Source organism: Lepidochelys kempii, chromosome 1 (assembly GCF_965140285.1).
Source record: "Lepidochelys kempii isolate rLepKem1 chromosome 1, rLepKem1.hap1, whole genome shotgun sequence".
NCBI classification, from domain to species: Eukaryota; Metazoa; Chordata; order Testudines; family Cheloniidae; genus Lepidochelys; species Lepidochelys kempii.
The window spans coordinates 302,469,946-302,497,415 of NC_136380.1; the positions used below are offsets into that span (position 1 = coordinate 302,469,946).

At 40.2% G+C, this 27,470-nt stretch overlaps 1 protein-coding gene across 5 annotated transcripts in view; it reads right to left on the reverse strand.

Annotated features, from left to right (window-relative positions):
• DOCK4 (dedicator of cytokinesis 4) overlaps window positions 1-27,470 on the reverse strand; it is a 426,144-nt gene that overhangs the window by 79,152 nt on the left and 319,522 nt on the right. For all 5 annotated transcript variants that reach the window (XR_012156797.2, XM_073328106.2, XM_073328104.2 and 2 more), the window contains exons 26-27: window positions 25,740-25,838; window positions 11,902-11,996 (exon numbers count right to left, since the gene is read on the reverse strand). Coding sequence is in view for 4 of the 5 variants with exons in the window: in XM_073328106.2 (XP_073184207.1) it covers window positions 11,902-11,996; window positions 25,740-25,838 (194 nt within the window). In the remaining variant the exon portion in view is untranslated. The remainder of the gene's footprint in view (window positions 1-11,901; window positions 11,997-25,739; window positions 25,839-27,470) is intronic.

Below are 27,470 nucleotides of genomic sequence, written 5' to 3' on the forward strand. Positions count from 1 at the left end.
GAAATTAGGTTGGTTTGGCATGATTTATTCTTAATAAATGCATATTGGCTATTACTTATTAATCTATTATCCTCTACGTGCTTAAGAAATGATTGTTTAATAATTAGTGCCAGTATCTTTCCAGGTATCAAAGTTAGGCTGGCTGGTCGAGAAATTCCCCAGGTCCTATTTGTTCCCCTTGTCAAGATATGTAATATGTTTTCCCTTCTCCAATCCTCTCGGACCTCACCTGTCCTCCATATTTCCTTAAAGATAACTGTTAACGGTTCTGAAATTGCTTTAGCTAGTTCCTGAAGTAACCAAGGATGTGAATTTCATCAGGCCCTGCCAACTCAAATATATCTAACTTTCCTGAATAGTCTTTAGCCTGCTCTTTCCCTATTTTGGCTTGCCTTCCTTTCCCCTCATTGTTAATATTAATTGTGTTAAGTATTTGGGAACAATTTACCTTTTTAGTAAAGAATGACACAAAAGGGGCATTAAACACTTCAGTTTTCTTGACATCATCCAATATGAGCTCTCCTTCCCCTCCAAGTAGGGGGCCTACACTTTTCTTTGTCTTTCTCTTGTTCCTAATATATTTATAGAACCTCTTTTTATTGCCTTTCATGTTCCTTGCTAAGTTTCTGACTCCGACACATTGTTACATGTTCCACTGGAAGGGCCTGTCTACACTTACCGGGGGATCGACGAGTGGCTATCATGGCACTGGCGGTCGATTTAGCGGGTCTTTCGTATCACCAGCCATTGATATGTTCAGAACTGCCAATCATTTTACAAGAAAATACTCCAATTCTCATCCATTGAGTTTTTCCAGACACATATCAAGAACTCTGAAGTTCAATTTTACATTATTCTGATGACACTCACAAGTACCCACTTGCATCCACTTTCAAGTACAACTTCTGATTCTCAGTTGGTGCTCTATTATTTCAAAATGAAATGCAAGTACAGAAATCCTCAACAGAGAAAACCTTCCTTCGCATGGAAAAAAATTACATTCTTGCAGACCCATGTATATATATTTATACACATACATGCTACAAAATTAGAACTGTGGAGAAGTATTTCATATATTTGTGTAAGCCATATTGTTATATTACAAAACATACTTTTATGAAGAATTTATTGTACATCTCTCGGATTACAGCACCATAGCCTATGTGAGCTAGCAGGATAATCTTAAGTGGCCATAATGAAGAAACTAATACTAATTTGACACGTTCCTTTCTTGCATATCATCATGGCATTCTGGAATGTGCTGTCCAGATCCGTAAGGGGTTGTTTCAACACTTGCCATGCAGTATTGAGTGCTTTACATTGCTTTTGCTGATGTAACTCCCAGCTTGCCTTTTGTGCTGTTTACTTGTCTTTACTCTTCCCTTTGTTCTATTTCCCTTGCCCAAAATAATCAAACAAAAATTAATATAACTGTAACCTTTTTTTGACTGTTCCCAGCCTTTCACTTGAGAATCACTTAAAACTACTCAGAAGCGTAAAGCTCAGTTAAAATAGCCAGCTGTGTGTAAATCCTGTCAACTACCGCAGTATCACTCTTTGGGGAGCAATCCAGACCAGTGAGGGGTTGTGTCTCCGCTTAACCTTAAGTGCCTCACAATGATTTGCTACTGTTGCTTTCTGCCTGGGACACTCTCAGTCAGCAACAAGCATGTAAGTCACACCCTGAGTGTCTGTGTACTATGCAGCCAGCCCTGGATCAGCAACTCTGACCCCAGCAGTCTGTCCACAGTCCCACATTCCCACTCTGGCTTCCACCGGCCTTGGTTACAACCAGCAAGGTGACTCCAACACACTCCCAGTCCCAAACTCCCTAAACCATGTTCCCTCAAGTGTTCAGCTCCCTCTTAGACCATTCAGAGAAATAATAAGGTTCATTTACTCTGCTAAACACACAAAATGTACAGCTTACCACTTTAATTGGAGTTACCTAACACTTTAATTCAAGAACAGCATTATTGGTTTAAATTAAAAGTAAAACAAGTTTATTAACAAAAGAAAATAGGGTTTTAAGTGAGATCAATTTAAAAAATGCTTTCTAGTGACTAAACACTTAACCTAGCAAGATACAGACTTTCTTGAAGATGGTTTTTTTCACCCACAATCTTCCAGAAAAATGGATGAGCTCCGCCCTCTCAGTCAGAATCTCGCCCAGAAGCCAAAAGTGCTCGTTCTTTTGTCTTCTTAAATGGAAGAGATAACTTGGGTTTCTCTGACCCTTTCTTTTATAGTCCAGTGAACCTTTGAAATGGATTTTTCAAGCTGTGAGGAAGGCGACATGGAGTCTGATAGCGAAAGAAGCTTTATACCGTTCTTTTCCCCAACTGGTGTTTTCCCAAATGTAAATTGTTCTGTTTCTTTCAATTTTCTCCCCCTGCTGTCTTGATCTTCCTGTTTATTGTGTATATGTAAATTGAGGTAAACCCACATTCCTCTGTTTAGGACAGACCTATTTAACACCTTTACCTAGGCAAGGCCATCTGGTCTTGAACATGTTCTTGTAATATCATTCAGGAGGAAATCATAACTTTACGTATAATGTTGCTACATACATTTTACCGTGATATTGTTGACCAGTGAATTAGTTTTTAAATGATATTTACATGGCATATTCTGTACACAGATTATCACAATTGTGTCTAGTGTGTGAATACCTGGGTTCTTTGGGTCATGTATATATTCTGCTTTCATTAATGAAAAGAAGGTTTTGTAAAGGCATTACAGTCCTTGCCATATTAAGTTCAGAGTAAACCAAGAGAGTCTTCTAAAAGTTAATGTGTACAGTTGTCAAATGATATATCTGGGATCTTAATAAACATAAAAAACAGAATATACCAAAGCTTGTTTCACAGAGCACCTGCTTAACTAAAAATATGAACTTCCATTGCCATATTTCGTAAGTCCTGAAGACATACTAAAAAATAGCCCATTGGGTTTTAAGAGACAGATGCCTAGCATTTCTAACATTTAGGAAACTGCTGAAAGAACCCACATTGGTTAATAACATATAGACAAATGAGACTTCTGCAAATTAACTAATCTTTTAAATGAAAGCGACTTGTTTAGCAGGAGTGGAAAGATGAATACACAATTATATCATACTATACCTGAATATTATTTAAATATCAAATCTCTGCTTAACGTGTAACAGAAACCTCACTTTATTGTCAAGAAATATTGTCCTTCACCGCTAATGAAACATGACAGTTCTGGAATTCAGGCAAGACTGTTCAATGCCCTGGAAAGATGCCAACCAGCTGAATCATCCAGACAAGGGAAATTATTCTAACCTAAGGATTATTTAATTAAATGAATAATACTGTGTTATTTCTAGTTTTTGACAGACACTACAAACTTGCCATCTATTAACATCATTCATATAGTATGGCATTCATGTCGCAGAATTTTGGATTCCTCTGTGGAAGTAGATAACACATTTAGGAGTCCTTCAACCACATGGTCTTCCATTGCAGTTTATGATTAGAAGCATTGCTAAAATGGCACTTAGTTTCAGTTAACTTAGGTAGTAAACAGATGATATACTGAAGAATAGAAACATGAAGATAATATTTTCCATTATGAAGAATAAAACACACTTGTAATAGCAACATTCTTGCCAATAATGCTTAGGAGCTATAAGTGATTACCCTGTTTTGTTGCATATATAATTATGGAGTTTTGATTTATCTATTATAGATTAATGTCTGAGTAGTTATATAAATTATACAGAACAAGACAGTATCAAATGAGAGCTTTTATTGTATCCCATTGTTTAGTCATTAGAAGTGACAGACATAAGAGACAAGATCTTTTCCATGTCCCCATTTCTGTCCCATGACATTTGAAAAATATTTATTTCTCCTATTTTTATATTATTTCTCTTTTTGTTTGCAACTTTCTCAGTTTCTTAAATTTTGAAAGAGTTCACTCATATTTTGTGTCACCTATTCTCAAAGTTAAAATATGTCAGCAATTCTGGTGGTGCACATTTGGCAATTTTGCAAAGCTAATCAGTGACATTCGTCAGTGATGGATATTCAAGCACTAAGAATTGTAGTAGCTGTCATAAAAAGGATGCTTGATCATAAATCATCATCTTTGGCTCTGAACACTCCTCCCTAAGCCTCTCTGTTTTTGATTTATAGCAGACAGCATCCAACTAAAGATGACCTTATCTGAAAATACACATCAGATGCCACATTATTACTGACAAGATCGTGAAAAAAGAAAAATCCTACAGGAGCCAGGGCAGTAAAATAATAATATATCCCAATATGGCTCCTTCAGCATCCGAAGACCCAAGAAGCTTTTAATTAATAGAAGTTCTGCATGTGTAAAGAGGAAAAAATAAGTGAAAGACATATATTTGTAATGTGCTATAGCTTCTCTATGTGTACACCTCTCCCCCAGTCTCAGACAATGTGAGAAAATACTAGATACAGTTTAATCTTCCTCTTCCTGAAAATACTAGATACAGTTCAGACTTGACTCTGGGGACAGGAGGGTGAGAAGACAGGACTCCCACCTGTCCCCAGTGGTGATCTGACTGCTGCTGAGGGAGTATCTCTAGGCTATATCTTCCCCGGGTGCTGTTCCTTTTCTCTCCCCCTTTACCTTCCCCCCTCCCACCACAAGCATACATAGCTGAGGGAAGGCCTATCTAGCCTTGGTGCTGCAGCTGCTCCAACTATAATTTCTGTCTGATTGAACTAGGAAGTGCCCCTTCCTCAAGTGATCCTAAGTCCCAATTGCTCTTCCCTAGGAAGTTTATAGTCTGGAGCTTTTCTGACCGTGAACACATTCCTTATGTATTGTGCTGTCCTGGATGTATTACTTAACCTGACGGATTGCTATCCATTGTTAGGATTTGGGGTCCAGTTGTGGCTGATTCTCCCATCACTTGGGCTTCCGATCACCACAAACTGAGGGACTGAATCACTCTGGAGGGTGCCTTCATTTTTCAGGCCCTTTAAGGGTATGTCTACACTGCTACAGAGAAGTGGGTCTACAGCACACTTAGACATACCTGATCGAGATACTTGCTAAAAGGGGCAAGCTCATGCCATTGTGGCCATCTAGGACCTAGAGTACATTCTCCAGCAGGTAGCCTGTACCACTGCATATGCTACCACAGCTACACTGCTAATTTTAGCGACATGACTTGATCAAAGGTAACTCGGGCATGCCCGTAAGTACTGCAGACACACTCCCCAAATGTAAACATGCCCTAAGAGGAAACTCTGAAGTTTTCTCACCCCCATGGAATAATGAGACCAGAAGACCTACAAGCTAAAGATGGATAAAATGACACTCAGAGTCACAATAAGTGTCTGAAGTGAGAGATGAGTGAATCTTGTTGAATCCTTCCTGGAGAAGGAAAATAGAATCTTTGTACTCTAGAACCATGTAGAGTTTCCGGGCTTGTTGCTTAAGGTTTTTCCCTCTGTTTCCAAGTTTTCCTAAAGTCTCTCTGGAGGAGGAGGAATTAGAAAAGATGGCAAATTCTATTTAGTTTTGGACAAGAGATATTTGCCTTGGAGTTAGCCAGAGAAAGAGAACGAGCAGGTTGTCTCGTGACAGCGGCCACCACCTTCCTCTCTATTGCTTTCAACATGTTTGGGGAAAGAACCTCTTGTGACTCAGACCCTTGGTGCCAACTCACAGAGGGCATGCACAGGGTTTTACATGTACCCCCTAAGTCGGATACATGAATGTAAAGTGGCATGTAAGGTTCCTAGCAAGAGCTAGTAGCCCACTGGTCATCATAACCATTGTAGAATGTATGTACATATAATATGTAAGGAGTTATCTATCTATACTAAATTTTTTTTAAGGTCTTGGAGTTAAGGCAGATCACTAGGAGGTGACATATCTCAGACATGTTCCTTTCAGGCATGTGAGGGATCCTGAAGAAATGTTAAGATTTTATTTCATATATAATCATTTCATTACAATACTTCTACTTGCTACTACATCAGTCTCTTTGCTTGTTAAATAAACTTATACGCGACTTCACTCTGAACCTATCATATCTCAGACATGTTCCTTTCAGGCAAGAGGTAATAGACATTGTCCAAGCAGTTGTGTATCGTATGCTGTCATAAATATAAAGGGAAGGGTAAATCCCCTGGCCAGGAGGGATTTCAAAGGGGAAGCTCCTCTCACCTGTAAAGGGTTAAGAAGCTAAAGGTAACCTCGCTGGCACCTGACCAAAATGACCAATGAGGAGACAAGATACTTTCAAAAGCTGGGAGGAGGGAGAGAAACAAAGGGTCTGTGTCTGTCTGTAGTCGTCTTGGCCAGGGACAGAACAGGAATGGAGTCTTAGAACTTTTAGTAAGTAATCTAGCTAGGTATGTGTTAGATTATGATTTCTTTAAATGGCTGAGAAAAGAATTGTGCTGAATAGAATAACTATTTCTGTCTGTGTATCTTTTTGTAACTTAAAGTTTTGCCTAGAGGGGTTCTCTATGTTTTTGAATCTAATTACCCTGTAAGATATCTACCATCCTGATTTTACAGGGGGGATTTCTTTATTTCTATTTACTTCTATTTTTTATTAAAAGTCTTCTTGTAAAACACTGAATGCTTTTTCGTTGTTCTCAGATCCAAGGGTTTGGGTCTGTGGTCACCTATGCAAATTGGTGAGGCTTTTTATCCAACATTTCCCAGGAAAGGGGGGGTGCAAGTGTTGGGAGGATTGTTCATTGTTCTTAAGATCCAAGGGTCTGGGTCTGTAGTCACCTAGGCAAATTGGTGAGGCTTTTTACCAAACCTTGTCCAGGAAGTGGGGTGCAAGGTTTTGGGAAGTATTTTGGGGGGAAGGACGCGTCCAAACAGCTCTTCCCCAGTAACCAGTATTAGTTTGGTGGTGGTAGCGGCCAGTCCAAGGATAACGGGTGTAATATTTTGTACCTTGGGGAAGTTTTGACCTAAGCTGGTAAAGATAAGCTCAGGAGGTTTTTCATGCAGGTCCCCACATCTGTACCCTAGAGTTCAGAGTGGGGGAGGAACCTTGACATATGCCGTACAAGGTATCCTATTTGCACATTAGCCAGAGCCTATATAAAAGACTGCAAAATCTACAAGAGAGAAAACTGAAAGGAATAAACAATACAGCACAGGTGTGTCCTGTATATGAATAAAGACAAAGGACTGGACTGGTATATCTTGGGGGGGCAAAGAAACACACAGAGTCCTTCACCTGGGAATGCAAACTGACAGCATACATGTCTCATGAGAGGGGGATCACAGCCAACCTGGCTGCAAAGTGGTACAAGGATTTTTGGTGAGCATTACTTTACACGGCATCAGAGTATACAGTTAACTAAGCTTAGGATCCTGAAGAAATGTTAAGATTTTATTTCATATATAATCATTTCATTACAATACTTCTACTTGCTACTACATCAGTCTCTTTGCTTATTAAATAAACATACGCGACTTCACTCTGAACCTATCAAAGTGCTGTGTGTTGAGGGGAGAGGTATCTGAGGTGAAACTGGTAAGCTGAGGTAGACTATTTCTTTAGAAACAGCAGATCTGTGAATTCTGCAAATGTCCAGTGGACCACAGGCTGGATGCTCAAGAGAGGCACTCAGGGCTTGAGGGTGCGAGTGTGCCAACAGCTAACTTGCAGAGTGACAGCGAGGGCTGTAGCCTACAGTGGAGTGGTTAGGTTGCCTGGGGCCAGTGAAGTTGGGGACCTGACCCATGAGAGGCTTCCTCACGCTAAGGCGAGGTGGCAGTGAGGAGCCTCACAACTCTAGATTCCCCTGGGAAGCACCACAGCTTCTCACCTGCTTCTCCAGTTTTGGGTTATCAGGATCCAAAACCAAGAGTTTCCCTTCTTCAGGGGAGGAACCACAGTTTGTGGAAGGAAAATTAGGCTCTGGAATGCTTTTAAGCTTTAGTCAGGTGGGTTGGGGGATAGTGGTTTGTTTTTTTGGGGCAATTGGGTTACTTTTCCCTCTGGTGGAGATGGTCATCATTGATGAAGAACCAGCCTCTTTTCTTGTCTGATATTCCCTTTTATGTCTTAGCCTCTTGGCACCACTCTCCAGCTAATATGTAATTGGCAAAGTACAAGGGAACATCCCTTAGAGAGCCCAGATTTTCCTTCTGGAAAGAAGGGAGTCAGAAAAGATGCCAGATTTCTCAATGATTATGCTCTTAAGAACCTGGGCTAGGATCTTGTAGTCCTTCCCATTAGAGGTGAATTGGAATAATGAGTTCAAGAAGAGTCCTTGATCAGTGATAACAGCTGGGTTTGCTGAACTACAGGAGCTAAAGAGGACTGCCCCCACAACTCCAGAGGCATCTCTGTAGTGATCTCATCGACTGTGTGGTGATGTTAGAGCCTTAGAATGTCACCCAACCGCTCAGTACCTTCCCCGACTCAGGAAGGTGCTCAGGCTGTGAGCAATTGTGGCTCAGCTACTCTTCTGTGGCTCCTTGCAGGAAGAGAAGTTCTTAGCTTTGGGATTTCCATGGGACCCTGCTCTGCATGACTAAGAAATGGAGAGGAGTTCAGCAGGTGGTTCCAATTAGGAAACCAATACATCTGGGGCTTTTTAACCTAAGCCAGAACAGAGAGCGGGGGCTCACTGCTGCCCTTGAAAGCAGGTATAAAAGATAGGATTGCAATGGATAGGGTTGGAATGCTGAATCTCCACTTTGATTGCCCTGTCAGAGGCACAACAGTGTAAAAGGCCTGGGGAACATCCCCCCAGTTTCACAGACAAACCAGAGCTGCCTCTGGTATTTATAGTGAGAGAGGTGCAGGCCAAAATTACCAGAATGGTGGAAGGTCATGATCCAGAAACCCCTTTATACAGGAATATTTTTCTCTTCACAAATCGCCACATGATATAGCATCAAAGTGAATTTTTATCTCCCTTATTCTCCCTCATTGCATCAATTCCTAGCATAAGCTATTATCATCATTCCAGTATCTATCTTATTTCATGATGGAGCTGGGCACACGGTTCCCACCTAGGCAGTCATCAATGGCATGATGTGAATTCAGTAACAGCAATGCTTGGTGGTAACTAGGATAATGGTGGGGCCAATAGCCTCCCTGCAGAGCTGAAATACTTCACCTTTAGCTGATCTGATCACCGCCAGCCTGGGGAATGAATGTCAAGGTCACTCCTAAATCTCAGTCTTCTACATGTCAGCTGTTGCCAAGCCATCTGCCAACCCAGCTGTTTCTGAAATATGTAACACTTTCTTATACTATGTTCTCGTTTTGAAGGTTCTTCTGTTTTTCTCTCTTTCATGTTTCTCGATTTATTTCCTCAGCATGATTACTCAGATCTACGTTCTCCCTTTCAGACTCATCTTTCTTATATCTCACGAAGAAATAAATGATCACATCCGTTCCTTGCTTATTAGCATTTCTCACTGGAATTTAAATTCAGCAAGATGAGGAGAATTAAATCAGGTGAGAAAAATAAGTGAGGGAAAATGTTTGTCTCCTAAATCACTAGAAAGCTTGACAAATGCTTACACACAGACACATAGTCATTGGACACCAAATATTGCTGAATTGAGCCATAATAGGCAGGGACTGTGTGATGCTCTGTACCCTGGGGGAACACCCAGCACCCCCTTGTTCATCCTTGTAAAATGATTGTGTGGGATCCAATGCAAAGTTTGTTATGTTGGGTGTCTTTGGAAGGCTCATGATGCACTGAGCATGGTTGTTATAGTGATGTTATAGTAATTGTTACAGTAATGTTATAGGTTATAATTTCATGTACATAGTTATGAGGCTGAAAATGTATCCTCATGGCTTAAAGCAAACCCAGGCAAAAACTCTCCAAGAATAGAGAGGCAGTTCACACCTCAACAGGGCAGGTATGGGACAAACCCAGCCCAGCCTCACAGAAACAAAGGATGCTGGTCTACGCAGCAACAAAAGCATCTGTTAGGGGTAGTCTACACTGGCAACACTAAAGCGCTGCCACAGCAGTGCTTTAACGTGGCTTGTGGGGTCGCAGCACAGCACTGGGAGAGAGCTCTCTCGGTGCTCTAAAAAAAACCACCTCCACAAGGGGCATAGCTACCAGTGCTAGTGCACTGTTTACACTGGTGCTTTGCAGCGCTGAAACTTGCTGCACTCAGGGGTGTGCTTTTTCGTACCCCGAGCGAGAAAGTTGCAGCGCTGTAAATTGCCAGTGTAGACAAGCCCTTAGACCCTTCCTTTGGTCAGTTTGGAACTGCGATGAGGTAATGATCACCTGACTCTGAAGGGGGTGGCAAAGCCAAGAGGGAAGAAAGGACATGATAAAAGGGAAAGACATTTGCCATGCTCTCTCTCTCTCTCACCTACATCTACAGACGTCACACCAAGTGACTGAAGCACTGATCAAAGGGGAGAGCCTGGCTGAAGAGCAACCAGCCAGCCTGTGGTGAGAAGCATCTAAGTTTGTAAGGACACTAAAAGTGTTCAGATCACCTTAGAATGCATTTTGCTTTTATTTCATTTGACCAAATCTGATTTGTTATGCTTTGATTTATAATCACTTAAAATCTATCTTTATAGTTAATAAATCTGTTTGTTTATTCTACCTGAAGCAGTGCGTTTTGTTTAAAGCGTGTCAGAGACTCCCCTTGGGAGAACAAGCCTGGTACATATCAATTTCTTTGTTAAACTGACGAACACATATAAGCTTGCAGCATCCAGTGGGCATAACTGGACACTGCAAGATGGAGGTTCCTAGGGTTCTGTCTGGGACCAGAGATATTGGCTAGTGTCATTTGGTTGCACAATCCAAGGAGCAGCTTACATGCCAGGGGCTGTGTGTGAACAGCCCAGCAGTGGGGGTTCTCACAGCAGAGCAGAGTAAGGCTGGCTCCCAGAGTCGAGGATTGAAGTGACCTAGCAGATCACTGGTCCAGATAACACCAGAGGGGAATGTCACAGACTGCTATAATGAGTTTGTACAGCATCACTGGAGCCTACAGGCACTGCCACAATACAAATAAGTAACAATAACAATAATAATGACAGGTTTCAGAGTAGCAGCCCTGTTAGTCTGTCTTCGCAAAAAGAAAAGGAGGACTTGTGGCACCTTAGAGACTAACCAATTTATTTGAGCATAAGCTTTCGTGAGCTCCAGCTCACTTCACAGGATGCAATGGTTTAGTTCCTGTCAGGTGTCACCCTTGGGATTATAACAAAATGTTTTGCTGTTTAGTGATCTTGGTGAAATTAGTTTGGTGGTTTCAGTCCAGCTGCCAGTGATCAGTATCCAAATCAGAAAAACTGGCATGCCGTTGTCAGTCTCTTAGGTGCAAGAACAGAATAAGCAAAGAGGTGGCTTCATTTCAGTCTTTGAGGCATATTAGCAGGGCAGTGGATGGAAGCCTATGCTATGACCGCTGTACCTGTACCTGTTTTGTGAACAGAGAAGATCAATTTGGGCACTTTCACAAGTCCTAATTTTTTAAAAATGTTCTTGCAACAGTTTGATTTCCTTTTGGGAACAAGCAGATCTGAATCATTACCAACTTATTATTTTAATAAACAGTTATTTAGATGAAGTTCTGTAATAATTTGTCATTTGCAACTTGGAAAAGAAAGATAGTAATTATTAACAACTGCCTTTCTGTAAACATATTTAAGAGGGCTCCATGTTATAAAGAGCTGATTAAAATTCATTATCAGCAGTATAAAGGATACTAGTTAGGTCATGAATTTGTTATGTGACAATTAATTAACTGAAAGGATCAGGAGAATTATAAAAAATATTTTGTGCTCATTGAATATTGTAAATGGAAAGATTTAAAGGAAATTTTGCATATTTATTATATATAGCACACAAGTATATTCACTCCTCCTGAACATTAATTATACTGTATTTAAAAATGTCTTACTTGTTTGCAACCAAACGCATCACAGTCCAGTCTTTTGGAAACATCTCAGGTCGTATGAGTATTCGAAACACAGTAAAAATTTGCAGCAGGAAATCCTAGGGAAGGAAGAGAGGAAACTTCACTCTATCTTTTTGTTAAAAAAAAAGAAAAGGAAAAATGAACTCCAGAAATATTTTCATAACCACGATAAAAGTAATTACAAAGAACAGAACCACAAACATATTGTGACACTTGTTTCCAGGAGTACTTCTTTTCCACACTTTTTAATTGCTTCCCAAGGAAATGTCAATAGATTGTTAACTCACTTTTCCTAAAAATAGGGAAATTGATTTAATGTGTTATTTGAGTGACAGTGACATACAGAAGGGGGAAATTGCAAAGATACTCCAAGTTTTCCACACATACATTTCTACAGAAGTGTTTCCAAGAGCACTTTGCAAGCCAAACCAACATTTCCCAAGTATTACAGAGATCTTAATGTCTCCATGATCATGTCCAGTTTTCATCACTCCTAAAATGTATAAGAGAATCTCCACTTTATGCAGCAGGAGGTCAGAAACAGAGGGGGACACTTATAGGACTGGGCAATAGTGATGAGTAGGCCAGAGACTTTTAACCCCAGCTATCTTGCTTTAGGCAGGTCACTAACCTCTCTGCCTCATTCTTTTCATTTGTAAAAATAGCTAATGTTTGTAAACTGCTTTGAGGATACAAAGCACCATTTCTGAGCTAAGTAATCTCAAATAATTTAAATCAGTGAGATAAATGAAATGACAAAATTAAACAGCCACTGTAGAGAGTCTTTCAAATCTTTATAAATAAAAAATTCCTGGACAGGGCGTTACTTCCAATGGCCCATTCTTCTTTTGTTTAACACTGTCCGTATTTTTCTAGTAAGCAAAGTGAGCATCACATCATGAAAAATGTGATGCGAGGGATATTATTGGCTGAACAGAATCAATGCAGTACATGACTTTGAGACAATAGTATTTGATTCTGCCTATCTCAACTGTATTGAATTAGCTCCCTATATGCAGATACAGGCTCAGGATATCCAACAGTTCTGAATGCCCAGATGTACATTTCAAACACAATATTTACTGAACTGTCGGTGATGGACATTGTCTGAAGCTGAGATGGTTCCTGAGAGAAGCACTGTAAAGGGGAGTACAGCAGCTAAGGATGACATTCAAGATGCCAGTGCACAAAAATCTGACAGCAGATTACACTGACCAGACTTTCCCCCCCACAGCAGCATGCTGAAAAAATCTCTGTGTTTATGGTATGGAGGGCATCATCTGTCATGGATACCAGGCTAGCTGCATAGCTGTCCCTTCTTGGGGTCTCTCTGAATGAATCCCTCAAAGAGGTCAGGCCTTGGACCTTTAGCTCTCTGAATTTATCCACTCTCAGGCCTGGTCTACACTGGGGGTGGGGGTGGGAGGGATATGGATCTAAGTTACACAACTTCAGTTATATGAATAATGTAGCTGAAGTCGACTTACTTAGATCTACTCACTGCGGTGTCCTCACTGCGGTGAGTCGACTGCTGACACTCCCCTGTCGACTCCACCTGCGCCTCTCACTCTGGTGGCGTACTGGAGTCGATGGGAGAGTGCTCGGGGGTCTAGACTAGACTAGATACGATAAACCGACCGCCGCTGGATCGATCGGCCCCTCTGATCCGACGGGTAGTATAGACGTACCCTCAGAGTAGGACCTTGGCTATAGCTTCTTGATACTAATCATATCTAATTCAGCAAATCCAACTGGGGATGGGCCCTGCCAGGGTTTCTCTTTGGGATCCTGTGATAGCATATGTTTGCAGTGAGACAGAAATGTCTTCTTCAGAACAAAACCTAATTTATTTTGACCAAAAGACACACAACGCTTAGGAAACTATATTTACAATGACAGAGACCTGTATGCATATTCTCCTCCCTAAACTTAGCCTCTCTGCATAGAGAGAGAGATCAAGGGGTCTGGCTTATTCCCCATCTCTGAATTGGGAGAAACAGCCTGTACTGCTTGCAGCCTTTTCCCTCTGTCTGTATCTTGGTCATATTGGCAGCCTTTTCACTGGTACATCCTGGCCAGTCTCTCAGATCATCCAAAAAATCCTTTCCTTTTCTAGGGTCTTTGAGGAGCTAGGTTTCCTGATGCCAGGCTTAGCCTTGGGAAGAGTAAAGATGGATTGAGCTAGCTAGGTGAATTTTCCCACCAATTGATGGCCCAGCCATTGTTATCTTAATTCCTTTGAAGCTGTGTATGTGAGGCTGACTTATCCATTTCACTGTTTTACTTTCCTGCCAGCTTCTGTAACCACCTCTTTACAGCCTTCTTTGATATTGCTGTCTGTATTCACTCATACACCATGGAAAACAAAGTCACACATAACATAATATAGATATTTTCCTAGTTTGTTGCACCATTTCTGACCAAAATTTGTTCAATGCAGCTTTTTCCTCTCTAAATATGTTTAAGTTAACAACAAAAATCCCACCCTAAAACAAACAAACAAATCAAAAACAAAACATAAAAGCCACACAAGCCTTGGATTTCAAGGGGTCTTAAAATAACAACACATTTAGATACCTTGATTACAATCTGGGTAAACTACACCAGAACAATTATTTTCTAAATTGAATAATTTTAACAGAAATAACAAGAATATTGCAAATCTGTTTCATAAACCCAGTGACAAATTATATTAAAACAAAAAATGCATTTGAGGTGCCCGATATAGTAATTAAAGTTGTAAATTTGCAGATATATATATGCACAAATATATACATATTTATATGTAAAGCACAACTGCAAATGTCCAAAAAACCTTAATTACTGGGCACCTTAAATGCACTTTAAAATTTAATATATACATATAAAGCCAGAATAATTCATAGCTAAAAGTGGGAAAAAGGTGAAGCAAGGGGAGAGGAGTAGGAGTAGAGAAACATTTTCCAAAACTGAGCTTTTTGTAATATTTGCCGATAGATTGTAATGTCTTCAAAAGAGTAAATAATCCATAGATAATTTTTATTTTATTTTATTTCTTAGAAATCATACAGTGTTTGGTTTTAATTTTTGTTTAGGTTTTTTTATTTTGGTAACACATTTACTCGAGGATCCATTACAGTTTTGTGGGCAAAGGGACAGGTACATGTATACATTTAGTTACAGTTCAGCTATTGGTGTTTTACTGTCTGGGGCACTAGTTTGCTAGAATCCATCCATATGTCAGCACTACTCCTCCCCAAATACTTAGTGCCAAGCAGTTTAACTCTATAATCACTTTAAAATAAATTCCATAGCACATTTTTTGTCAGAATTATGCCTCCAGGAGACATAGGATAGAAAAGTATGATGGAATTGCTCATTTCTGTTTCATGGTCCCTATATTCCAAAATCCTTATGAGGCATTACTAACAGGTACTACTCACTGCAAATCAATTTCATAATCTAGAATTCCAAATACACTTGCTTTTCCATAAGCTATTGTCTCACACAGCTGTACCAGCCCCAGTGAACACATCATAATGATTCAGGAACAGATTTTAACATTTAAAAAGCATTTCAGCTGGCAGTATAACTGCAGTAACATTTGGTTGGTTGGAGTATAGTTATAATTAATGTCTCGTATATCTCAGATTTTAATTGGCAGCATGGGAGTAGTTTCTTCTTTTTCTATGCTCCAGGCAACCAAACACTGTCTCTTAATAATCCTATCTGAAATTTATATAAACTCTTCCATATTTTACTGCAAGATTCAAGCCACTTCACAAATGTGACATTTTGTGCTATTTCTTCCAGCAGGAATATTCTTTTGTGCCAACAAATGGAATATGTGTACTATTGTGATTCAGTGCAAGGCACAGCCTTTTGAAATAGTGAAGGTCGTTTGTTGATTTCTTCACAAGTGCCTTTGAGCTTTGGTCCATATAGTCTTCTTACACGGAAAAAACCTCCCCAAACTAGGGAAGCACAGAACTCAAAGCCTACAGGCTAAAGGGATAAATTGGCTTTAAACCACTTTTGCACCCTTCCAATCATGGGCTGCTCTAGGGGCTAGAGCATGGCTGTCCTATAGGCCACAATGCTACATCCTGCATCCCTATCCTTGACATGCCACTCCTTCCCCCAGTCCAGTCCTCTCCACTTGGGCTTGTGATGGGGTACTTGGAAGGCAATCCGAGAACTGTCTTCCACAGTGCCTGTGCTGGGGAGAATCCTCCCCAGACTGCAGTTGGGACTTTTAAGATGCCTTTTTATCACTCCAGTCCTCTTACCCATTGTGTGAAGGGCCAGAGCAATGATGAAGATCTCACCCATAGTCTGTAAAATTACTATCCTGTCCTCCTTCAAATCTCTCCTGTATACCCACTCTGTCACTTTGTCCATGGTAAACTATGAATTGATAAAGGTTAGGTAGACGGCCAGCAGGGACTTCTGAGCTGTGCACATAGCTGGCTTGCTTGTATTGATGTTTCCTACTCCTCCTCCTCTTTCCCACTCCTTCCTAGTTTTTGTAATTCCCACTGTTCCATTTCATCTTAAATTAGATTTGAGCTCTTTGGGGCAGGGACTGTCCTTCCACAATAGTTCTCTGAACCGGACTGGTGCCCCTACACATTATTATAAAATATATACATTAAAAGTTATATACAATTAGTTTGTACTTACTGGTGTCCCTCCTCCCTGCCCCCCCAAAAGAGAAAGAAAGCAGTAGCTCTGATACTATAAAATTATACTGAAAGGTAAACAAAAAGACATACATAATCTTAATTACATAGACTTGAAAGTGATGCTGCCAAATGAAATTGAGTCAGTTTCAAAAACTGAGTTAAATGGAGTTTCAAGTGCTAAATTTCTGTCCCTGAATCCTTTGTCATTTTCTTTCTTGTCATTTTACAGCCCTCATTTCCGTTCAAAAGATATTTTTTCTTTTCCCTTTTGCAAGGTGAAAGAATCACAAACAATTTGGTGCACTGACCAAAATGAAACAATAACTATATTCAAAGCACTGTCATGTACACAAAATAAACTAAAGAAATGTAGGAAATATTTGTCTATATACACATCTCTTTCAGTTACAACAATCTGAGGTATTATTTCTAGCTGCATTAGATAAAAAAATTAGATACAAATGTTACTTTTAAATTGATTTTTCCTTTAAAATATCTTGGATGTTACGTAGTAATTAATGAACTGTGCGGAGAGTCTTTAATAGAGTTAGGTGAATATTGTAAACAAAATTTTGTACCATTAAAAATAAAATTCCACTTTGATAATACCAGCAACACCTTTAGTTCCCTTTTCACAATTGTTCACATATGTGAATTTTTGTTTGCACAAGCATTTTTGAAAAGAGAAAATGTCATAAATACTGTGCAAACATATTCATTCAAATGTTCATACTGCAAGTGTTCATATGGTCACCTTGAAAATCAGTAGTTTAGGTGACTAATCAGTCAGCACAAATAGCAAATTACAGGGACAGAATACTGAAAGCAATATTCACAGTGAGAGCAATACAAAGTCTAGAATATGTTTACATAAGCCATTTACAAACTCTCAAACCCTCTAGGTTTTCAAATTACCTTAGGAGAGCACACTGCTCAAATACCTGGCCAAGGTGCTAATGAGCTGGTACCAAAATGCAATCATCTGATGTCTACTATCATTGATGTCTTGGCCAAGCCACCCACTCTGCACAAAATACATCAGAGTGACTGTGTAAGTCTCCAGTTGTTATGAAAGAACTGGACTGGACGTAACCCGCATCCATCTTGTGCACTTACCCACCATAAGCTGGAAGTGAGACCACCACATAGCAAGAAAGAATTTGGCCTTGCTTCGGCAGACAAAGACATCTCCACAGCTGTGGTGTTACTAACAAGGACAGCTGACCTTGGTCTGGGTGCCTGTGTTTGCAAGTTTCTTGTAAGCTGCTTTGCTGATAAGTAAAAATTATGAGTTCTTTGCTGCTGTTAGGGAAATTGTTAGCTTATTACAAGTTGTTTTGAGTTATGTGCTTTGTTTGGAGAAACCTACAAGGAGTTTAATTAGTGTGTGCACTTTGGAGAAGCCTCGGAGAAGCTTAGACTTTCTACAAGCAAGACGACACTGACATTTATCTCCCCAGCAGCGAGGAAGAAGGCTGGCCACTAGAAACCTGCTGTTGCCACTCACCACCACTTCAGACTTTGAGTAGCTATATTCTGAGGTGCTCTAGACTATTGCTGTTTTAGATGTGTGCTTAAATAAAAACAAGGATTTTTGGGTGGAAGCACTCTTGTGTGCACCAATGATTTATCAGACACAAGTGCTGTGTCCCCCACTGCTTTATTTCTGGACACTGCCTGGAAAATAGAGAATAGTTACTATAGCTTTGAGTTCAGATAACCCTGGCTATCAGCAACATAGCAGAGAAATGTCATCAGGTGATAGGTGCTTTTACTTTTTAAAACTTGATTTCATGTTGATGCTGTCTTTTTTTTTTTAAACACTACAAACAGCATATCATGAACATTCAGTGGCCAAAATAAAACAAACATAAGAATACAGAGGTAAGTGGCATGATGTAGTTTAGATGGGTATTGGCCTAAAGCATACTTAAGACAAACAAAATGATTAACATATCAAATGAGAGAGAAAGAGAGAAGATTAACACAAAATACTGATTCCTATCTGCACTTTTTCCTTTGAGTTATAAACTTCTTGTGTTGCATTTGTCATAGTCAAGTGAAATGATTAAAAAAAAACAAAAAAACTTGTGGGGTTATTTCAATTTCAGAGGTGCAGGTATGCCGCTCATGTGTACTGAACATATTCTCAGTGAAATCAGCAGCAAAGCTTGCATTGACTTTGATGGGAGTAGGGTCCATCTCGTGGAGAGTAAAAGATGCTCGAGATAAGTTCCTGGGACCTGTTCACTTTTAGGACTGACATAGCTGACTATGGCTGCTTTCTAAATGTCTCTGTATAATAACAGGGGAGTGGGAGTTAGGGGGTGGTTGGGAATACAAATGTGTTTCAAACCAAGAACTAAACACCACTCAAACAATAATCCTAGACATTTTCAATTTTGCATTCCTGAAGCATGAATAAACTCAAAACCATTTTGCCCGGTAAGTACTTATAAACTATACATTTCCATATTTCATGCAGACTCAAAACCTCTGGAAATAAACTCCTAAAACTAAATCCTCATTGGAATCAGCAACAAAAAACAGTGTCTTAAAATTAAGTAGGAATATAAACCTTAACAAAATTCTTACCCAACTTAGTTGCCCAATTCTACACAACATACATTAATTACCACCTTGGACTAATTACAGCTACTATAGTAGGTGAAAATTTGAATTAAATCAAGAAATATAATACAGATTACCGCTCACAGAAAATATCTCAGTATAAGAAAGCAACATCTTTCTCAACCAATTCATCCCAGAGATGATCTCTCAACATCATCTTATTTGTTCTACAAATATAACATGGAACAGAGAAAACTTCATCCAGACATCTCTAACTGTAAACAAAATACATTTTGATAAACTTTAATCTCAGTCTTGACTGTGCCCATTAAAGAATACATAGTACTTTTCACAAGAATGCGGTGCATTATTTGGGACCTCCAGCACCTGGCCCTGATTGTTAAAGCAATCCCACAGTCCTGCATTGCAACTGCAAAGTCCCTGGCAGGCTGATGTCCCTTACTGAAGGACTGGAGGTTCTTGAGATTGGACATGAGATTCTGAGGCCCTTGGCCCAACCATGAGCATTTGACTTCCCTCTGCCCACAGCATCCTAAGAGATGGAGTCTCCCACAAGAGGAAACCAAGCAATCGTAGAGTGGTGTGGAACTACTACTCACAGAATGCACCATACTGTCACCACCACCACTCTCATCTGCCTTCTCCTTTGTTCCTCCCCTGCTTAGTAGTCTCCGCACAAAGCCCTGCTCAAAAAGTGTTGGTTCATCAGGGGACCCTGAGACACACCATTGCAAAGGGGGACAAGGACATCTCCCAGGGAACAGATACTGTGAAATATACTGTCATAAATATAAAGGGAAGGGTAAACACCTTTAAAATCCCTCCTGGCCAGAGGAAAAACCCTTTCACCTGTAAAGGGTTAAGAAGCTAGGATAACCTCGCTGGCACCTGACCAAAATGACCAATGAGGAGACAACATACTTTCAAAAGCTGGGCGGAGGGAGAAACAAAGCCTCTCTGTCTGTCTGTCTGTGTGATGCTTTTGCCGGGGACAGAACAGGAATGGAGTCTTAGAACTTAGTAAGTAATCTAGCCAGATATGCGTTAGATTCTGATTCCTTTAAATGGCTGAGAAAATAAGCTGTGCTGAATGGAATGGATATTCCTGTTTTTGTGTCTTTTTGTAACTTAAGGTTTTGCCTAGGGGGATTCTCTATGTTTTGAATCTAATTACCCTGTACAGTATTTACCATCCTGATTTTACAGAGATGATTCTTTTTACTTTTTCTTCTATTAAAATTCTTCTTTTAAGAAACTGAATGCTTTTTCATTGTTCTTAAGATCCAAGGGTTTGGGTCTGTGGCCACCTATGCAAATTGGTGAGGATTTTTTATCAAACCTTCCCCAGGAAAAGGGGTGTAACGTTTGGGAGGATTTTGAGGGGAAAGATGTTTCCAAACACACTCTTTCCTAGTAATATACCATTTAGACGTTTGATAGTGGCAGCGAAAGTCCAAGGGCAAAAGGTAAAATAGTTTGTACCTTGGGGAAGTTTTAACCTAAGCTGGTAAAAGTAAGTTTAGGTGGTTTTCATGCAGGTCCCCACATCTGTATCCTAGAGTTCAGAGTGGGGAAGGAACCCTGACATATACACTGCATTCTATACGCCTCACCTCAGGGAAGACAGACAGAGTAATATACTGTGTGTGTTACACCCTTCACACCCCCACTAGGCAGTAGATGATGAGCAACAGAATACCCCTGCCATCTGCCGGGCAATAGTAATTGAGTAATTTGTGTGTGTGTACTCTGCAGAGAGTTCCCTTCCTTCTCATGCTCCAGAAACAATCAAGCGATATATTGTGTGCAACATTCCTCTCAAAGCATCTATTCCTTGTGACCTTTTATTTTATTGTAAATAATGGCTTTCTACTTAATGTATGCTTTAGTTCACAGAATCATTATTTAGTTTCATTATAATATGTTCCAGGCCTTTTGTATAGGTGTACATTTTTTTAAAAAAATTAAGGAATAAAAAATGTTATGTCCCTCATTCTCTCTCATATTTCATGGTGAGCTGTCCCTCATTTTGAGGGTTACTGCCTTTCTTTTCAGAGTCTGGGGGTTGACCAGTATGATGGAATGTTAGAACTGACACTTAAGGGATCCCAACTATTATAGCACCATGTAGTAACTAGTGCATACAGAAACAGTATGACTTTTCAAAATTTACTAGATTTAGACTCTAAGATATTGTAAATGAAATTACTGGTAAAATGCTATCGAAAGTTTAGTGAACTCTCTGGCTGTTATTCACCATTACGGCAGATTCACCATTTCAGTACAGAACTGAAGTCCTCCAAGTAGGAACATATACTAACTTCAAGAAGGCTCACTAGTGGACCCCCCACGGCTGCACAGCGAGTGAGTGGTCGAAGAGTGGATGTGTAAGAACACTCCACACTCTTTGCGTGCCACAAATTGGGGCTCCTCACCAGTTCCACATGGTCCAGAATGGAGGTGTTTGGGGTGTGGCAAATAAGTCCACAATAATGCGGATCCAATTGATAGAAGCTCCTATGTAGGGGGGTTCCAGTTCCTGTTCCACTCCATGGCCTGGATTAGGCAAACACAGAAAGGATGCAAGGATGCCACATACTCTGCCCCTAAATTCTGTCCTCAGTTGATGGTATTCTTTTGATGACTTGATGCAAAGAGTTGTTAAATGTATCCTTTTCCTTGGGGCTTGATTTGAGTGTTGGTGCATAAGCACTAATGATGTTCACAGAGCTGATGGTCGTCTGGAAGTTCAAGTGAGATGATATGCTCTGACTTTCCAATGGGTGTTTTTAGGAGCTTTACCCAATTGTTTCTCACAGTGAAACTGACACCATGCAGATGATTTTCTTCACTGCTTTTACCTTGTCAAAAGAAGGTATAATTGGCCTCTTGGACAGAACTAGCATCTCCAAGTCTTGTTTCCTGGAGTGCTTCAATGTCAACATTGAGTTTGTACAGCACAGTACAGCAGTATAGTCTATCAAAGCTAACTTCTGCATGCTACTTTTGTATTGTAGGTCGTGACTGTCTGTCAATCCTGGACACATGGTCCTGACATTCCAGCTTCCAAGCTGGGAAGTTCTTGGTTTTTTATTTTTGCCAGGTGCAAGATTTTGGTCTGCCTTTCAATTTTTGGTCTAGTCCCATGCGCTCCATGAGGCAGACATACTATGCTGGGTCAGCACCTAGCTGTCTGGGAGCTGGTCAGCTTTGTGTGGGCGGGGCTGACCAATGGAACGCAGTAATTCTTCCCACCATCGAAGGTGATCTGTGGAGCCCTCCTCTACGCCAATCAAGTGAGAGTTTATAACCTGTAACTGCCACCTTCTGTGTTGTGTCCATGCTGCCAGAAAGGATGGAGTATCCTCTCCATGTGATGTGGCTGCAATAGCCTGGCTGCTTTGCCCATGTATCAGTGTCCCCCTCTCGACTTCATTGGTTTGTACCAAAGGAATGATGGGAGTTGATATATTTGGAACCAGCTACGCTGCAGGAGATCTTCCCTCTCCCAGTGCAAAGGAGATCTTCCCTATGCCCTCCTTTTGGGGCTCCACTCCTCGATTGGTTATCAGACACAGCTGAAGGGCCCAATCTATCCTGTGTGGATGTGGTTGGCAAAAACACTGAGTGAATTTGCTCATCTGCCTTTTGTACATCGCCTTTGTGGACCTAACCACAGCATTCGACACAGTCAGCAGAGTAGGTCTATTTGCAATACTAGATGCCCACCAACCCTGTTAAGTCTTATAAGTTCATTCAACAGCATGAGATCAACTGTCCAGTTTGACGGGTCCACTTTGGACAGCTTTGAGATGGAAAGGGAAACAAGAATGTGTTTTTGCCCCTACGCTCTTTGGAATCTTCTTCTCGGTACTCTTGAACTGTGTGTTTAAGGACAGGAAAGACAATGTATTTCCACACAAGATTGGATAGGAAACTCTTCAACCTGTCCTGACTAAAGTCCAAGACCAAAGTTAAAAAGGTGCTAATCAGGGAACTTCTATTCACTCATGATGCTGCCGTCATAGCCCATGATGAAGATCTACTACAAGAACTCATGGACCGCCTTTCAGATGCTTGTCAGGCATTTGATCTCATCATCAGCATTAAGAAAATGGTTGTGTTAGGACAGGGGGTTCCACAAGATCCTTCAATCACCTTAAATACAAACCAGCCAGAAGTAGTCCAAAAGTTCAGCTGTTTAGGTTCTACAGTGACCACCATCCATCTCATTGGATGAAGAACTAACTGTTTGCATTGGAAAGGCTGCTACCACCTTTAGCAGACTAACTAAAAAAGCATGGAACAAATCAAAGCTTACCATCAGGACCAAAATCGTAGCGTTCCAAGCTTGTGTTCTCTCAGCACTCTCATGTATGATGGGGAAACATGGACAACTTATGCTCATCAGGAGAAAAGATTAAACAGTTTCCACCTACGCTGTTTCCACTGCATACTCAACACCAAATGGCAAGATAAAGTCACCAATGCAGAGGTTCATCAAAGGGCAAATTTACCAACTGTGACAGCCCTGCTCAAGCAAAGATGACTGCACAGGCTGGGCCATCTGAGGATGTTGGAAGATGGATGCATACCCAAGGACATGCTATACAGGGAGCTATCAGATGGAACAAGAACAGGACATCACAAGCTTCATTATAAAGACACATGCAAATTAGATATGAAGAAATTTGGAATTGATCCTGACCAATGGAAAATCTTGGCAAGTGATTGTAACAAGTGTCGCCATCATCTCCAACAGGGTATCAAAGTCCATGACAGAAGCTGGATCCTACAGCTTGAAGGAAAAAGAGCCCATAGGAAGCCAGCAGCTCCCAACCAAGACACATACATTTGCAATAACTGTTAAAGATCGTGCAAATCTCGGATTGGACTATTCAATCACATGAGACATTGAAAAACCATCTACACCATAGGCTGTAATTCCCAGCATCTCTCATAGACAAGAGGATGCTAATAAATAATAATAATAATAATAATAATAAAAGTTCTGTCCTCAGACAGCCACAGTTTACACAGGCTTTGTGCTACAAGGAGAAGGGGTGAATATTACCCTCTACGCATAAACTACGATCCCCCAAGAAACTTCCACTGTGTCTGACGATCCCCTAAGAAACTTCCACTGTGTCTAGAAACTGCAATAATGATGGTTTTTCTTTATCAAAATTAAAAATGGAAGTAACTCAGGCATTCTACCAATAGTATAATAGCTTACATTAAAATAATGTAAACATAAGCAACATGCTAATCTCCCTGTGCACATGAGTGAAGTCAGCCGTCGTACTGGAAGATGCTAGGATAATATCTACTGTGACAGGGTGGGGCCAGATGGCTACAGGAGAGGAATAGAAGGCAGATATATTAGCCCCAGGTTAAGTAGGTCCCTTTCCCCTGGATAAGGTAATAGGGAAGGTTCCAGAACAATCAGGAGCCTTCTGGAGACAATTAAGACAGACAGGCTGATTAGAACACCTGCAGCCAATCAAGAAGCTGCTAGAATCAATTAAGGCAGGCTAATCAAGGCACCTGGGTTTAAAAAGGAGCTCACTTCAGTTTGTGGTGTGTGTGCAAGGAGCTGGGAGCAAGAGGTGCAAGAAGTTGAGAGTGAGAAGGCGTACTACTGGAAGACTGAGAAGTACAAGCATTATCAGACATCAGGAGGAAGGTCCTGTGGTGAAAATAAAGAAGATGTTGGGAGGAGGCCATGGGAAAGTAGCCCAGGGAATTGTAGCTATTGCACAGCTGTTCCAGGAGGCACTCTAGACATCTGCATTCCACAGGGCCCTGGGCTGGAACCCAGAGTAGAGGGTGTGCCCGGGTTCCCCCCAAACCTCCCAACTCCTGGTCAGACACAGGAGTCGTCGAACTGGTCTGCAGCTTCAGAAAAACGGCCAAGATGAGGGCTGCCGTGAAGCTCCAAGGTGAGCAAATCCGCCAATAAGCGCAAGATCCACCAAGGTAGAGGAGGAACTTTGTCATACTACTCACTATGGAGGGTCCTGGCACTTTTAGTGGACAGTGTCAGGGATCTACAGGGTTTCATGAGCTATACGTAGAGGTCTGTATCTTTCTGAATCTGGTACTAGTGTGAGTATATTTTCTTTAAGCTGCCAGTCTGTCATTGCACCATGTCACATCAATTAAACTGTGGCTAATAGGAAAAATCCAGGAGAGTTTTGTCTCCCTGGATGGAGGTTTTTCATATTTGTAACTTGGATTGTGATTAGTTTATTCGCTGTGATGGGGTTAGAGAATGAGGAAAGGGCTATAACACTATTCTATAGTTTTCCTTTCCCCATTCCTACCAGCTTTAAGTACAGAAACGACAAAATCCTACCCACAGCCACAAAAATTCCCCTGAGTAAACATGAATGAAAAAACTTATGTAGCTATTAGTTGTCATCAGTGTGTCAGAGAAACAGATTATATTTAAACATCAACACACCCCTTAACTGAGACAGGGGAGTTCCTGAACAGAGGCAGAAAAAGAAGAAGAAGAGGAGAGAACATTTAAAGGCATAAAACTGAAGATCTGTTACTTACTCTCAGGTCATCCTTTGTGCTGAATCTATCAAGAAGTTGCTGGTAATGTCTATCGGTCATTTGCCGTAATAGTGACAAGAGACAGGAAACAAATTCCCCCTAATGCAAATCAAGAGAGGAAATGTTATACCTCAAGCCCAAAATATAGAAAACATCAGAACAATCACATTATGAAACTCTTAAAAACAAATTAGTAATCTAAAGAAAATGAGCACTGCGAAGGCTGAAACAATTTTCAAAGACATTTCTTGATATTTTGTGTACTATTTTCTTATTAATAAAAATAGGGCTATAATCCTTTAAAATGTCGTATTTTACCTATGGATTTGCTTCCCACTTACGTACTTTTGTTTTCCAAATGCAATTTCCTCTACGTGAATCAGTTCAAAAGCAACTAAAACAATACAAGCATGACATGAAAAAGTAATCAATATAAGCTGATAGCATGTTTACATAATAATGAATTGTTTCCCTTGCATCTATATTTACGCATCTAGTTTACATTGCAAAAATTCCATCTCTTCCTGACCGTTTGCTTTTGAAAGAAAACATAAATAAAAATATATTGCAACAATTCTGGGAAGAACTCTTGTTTACCTGTGGGGAGGGAAATGAGGAGGGAGATCATAGGAAGGAGAAAAGGAAGGACAAAAAATTTTGAAGTATTTTTAAACACTGTTTTTGTAGTTTGCCAGCCCATATATTTTGGGTAGATTTTTCCCTCTCTTATTTAAAATTTGAATTTTTGAAATACTAATGCTGTGTCTTCACTGCAAAATGAAATAGCTAACTAAAGTTGAGAGTGCGCAGGCACTATAGTTTTTACCTAGATGTTGCTAGTCGAGATAAACCCCATTGGGGCTGGGTGGGGGTGGAGGGAGAAGGGTATTTGTTTTATCTTGACTAGTGACACCAAGATAAAAAAAATACCTGTGCCTTGTCTCTACTAGGATTTTACACAGAGAGGGCTCTCAGATAGTAAACACCTTTTTTTGCAGAAAGACGTAGCCTCAGATTATTATACTAATAGCCTGGGATAGTTTGTTTCTCAACCTTCGGCCCCCCAAGCATAATCACCCAGCCTACCACTAGTACCTTGTAAACAGGAAGCATCTTTAAATGATCCTTTAAATCATCTTTAAATGATCAGATTATATCCTATATTCCTGATCCTTGCTGACGATCTGATCATGAAGCTTTTATAATATTTAAAAATGTTTTATATTTCATTATATCTGCAGAGATTCAAGCTGAATGTAATGTATCTCAATATGGAGTACAAAAGGAAAAAATGGTGGTCTGATTAGATTAGCTGTTTAAAAAAACAACTACATGTTTCTGTGACTGCTGTTCTCCTTCAGTTACAAGCCAAGACCCCTGTGTGTCATTAGGTTACTTAGCGTAAATAAACAGTGGAGTAAGTAAAAATGGCCTTATCTTACTTTAATCACAGCTAGATCAACACATTTGAACATGAATTTCAAATACACATTCTTTAAATAAAATGAACTGTGCAAACTTTTCTTTTTGTTTCTATGTTTAGACCCTTCTAATCACTTACACTGCATATCTTCTGCGACCCCATATTAACTTTATATTACAGATAATACACTGAAGTTAAAATAATACACTACAACATCAAAATTACATTTTATAGTTCCACATTGTTACTATATGGTACACGACTTGATTTTCAAATGAGACAGAAGTTGTAGCCAAGATTTTTTTAAT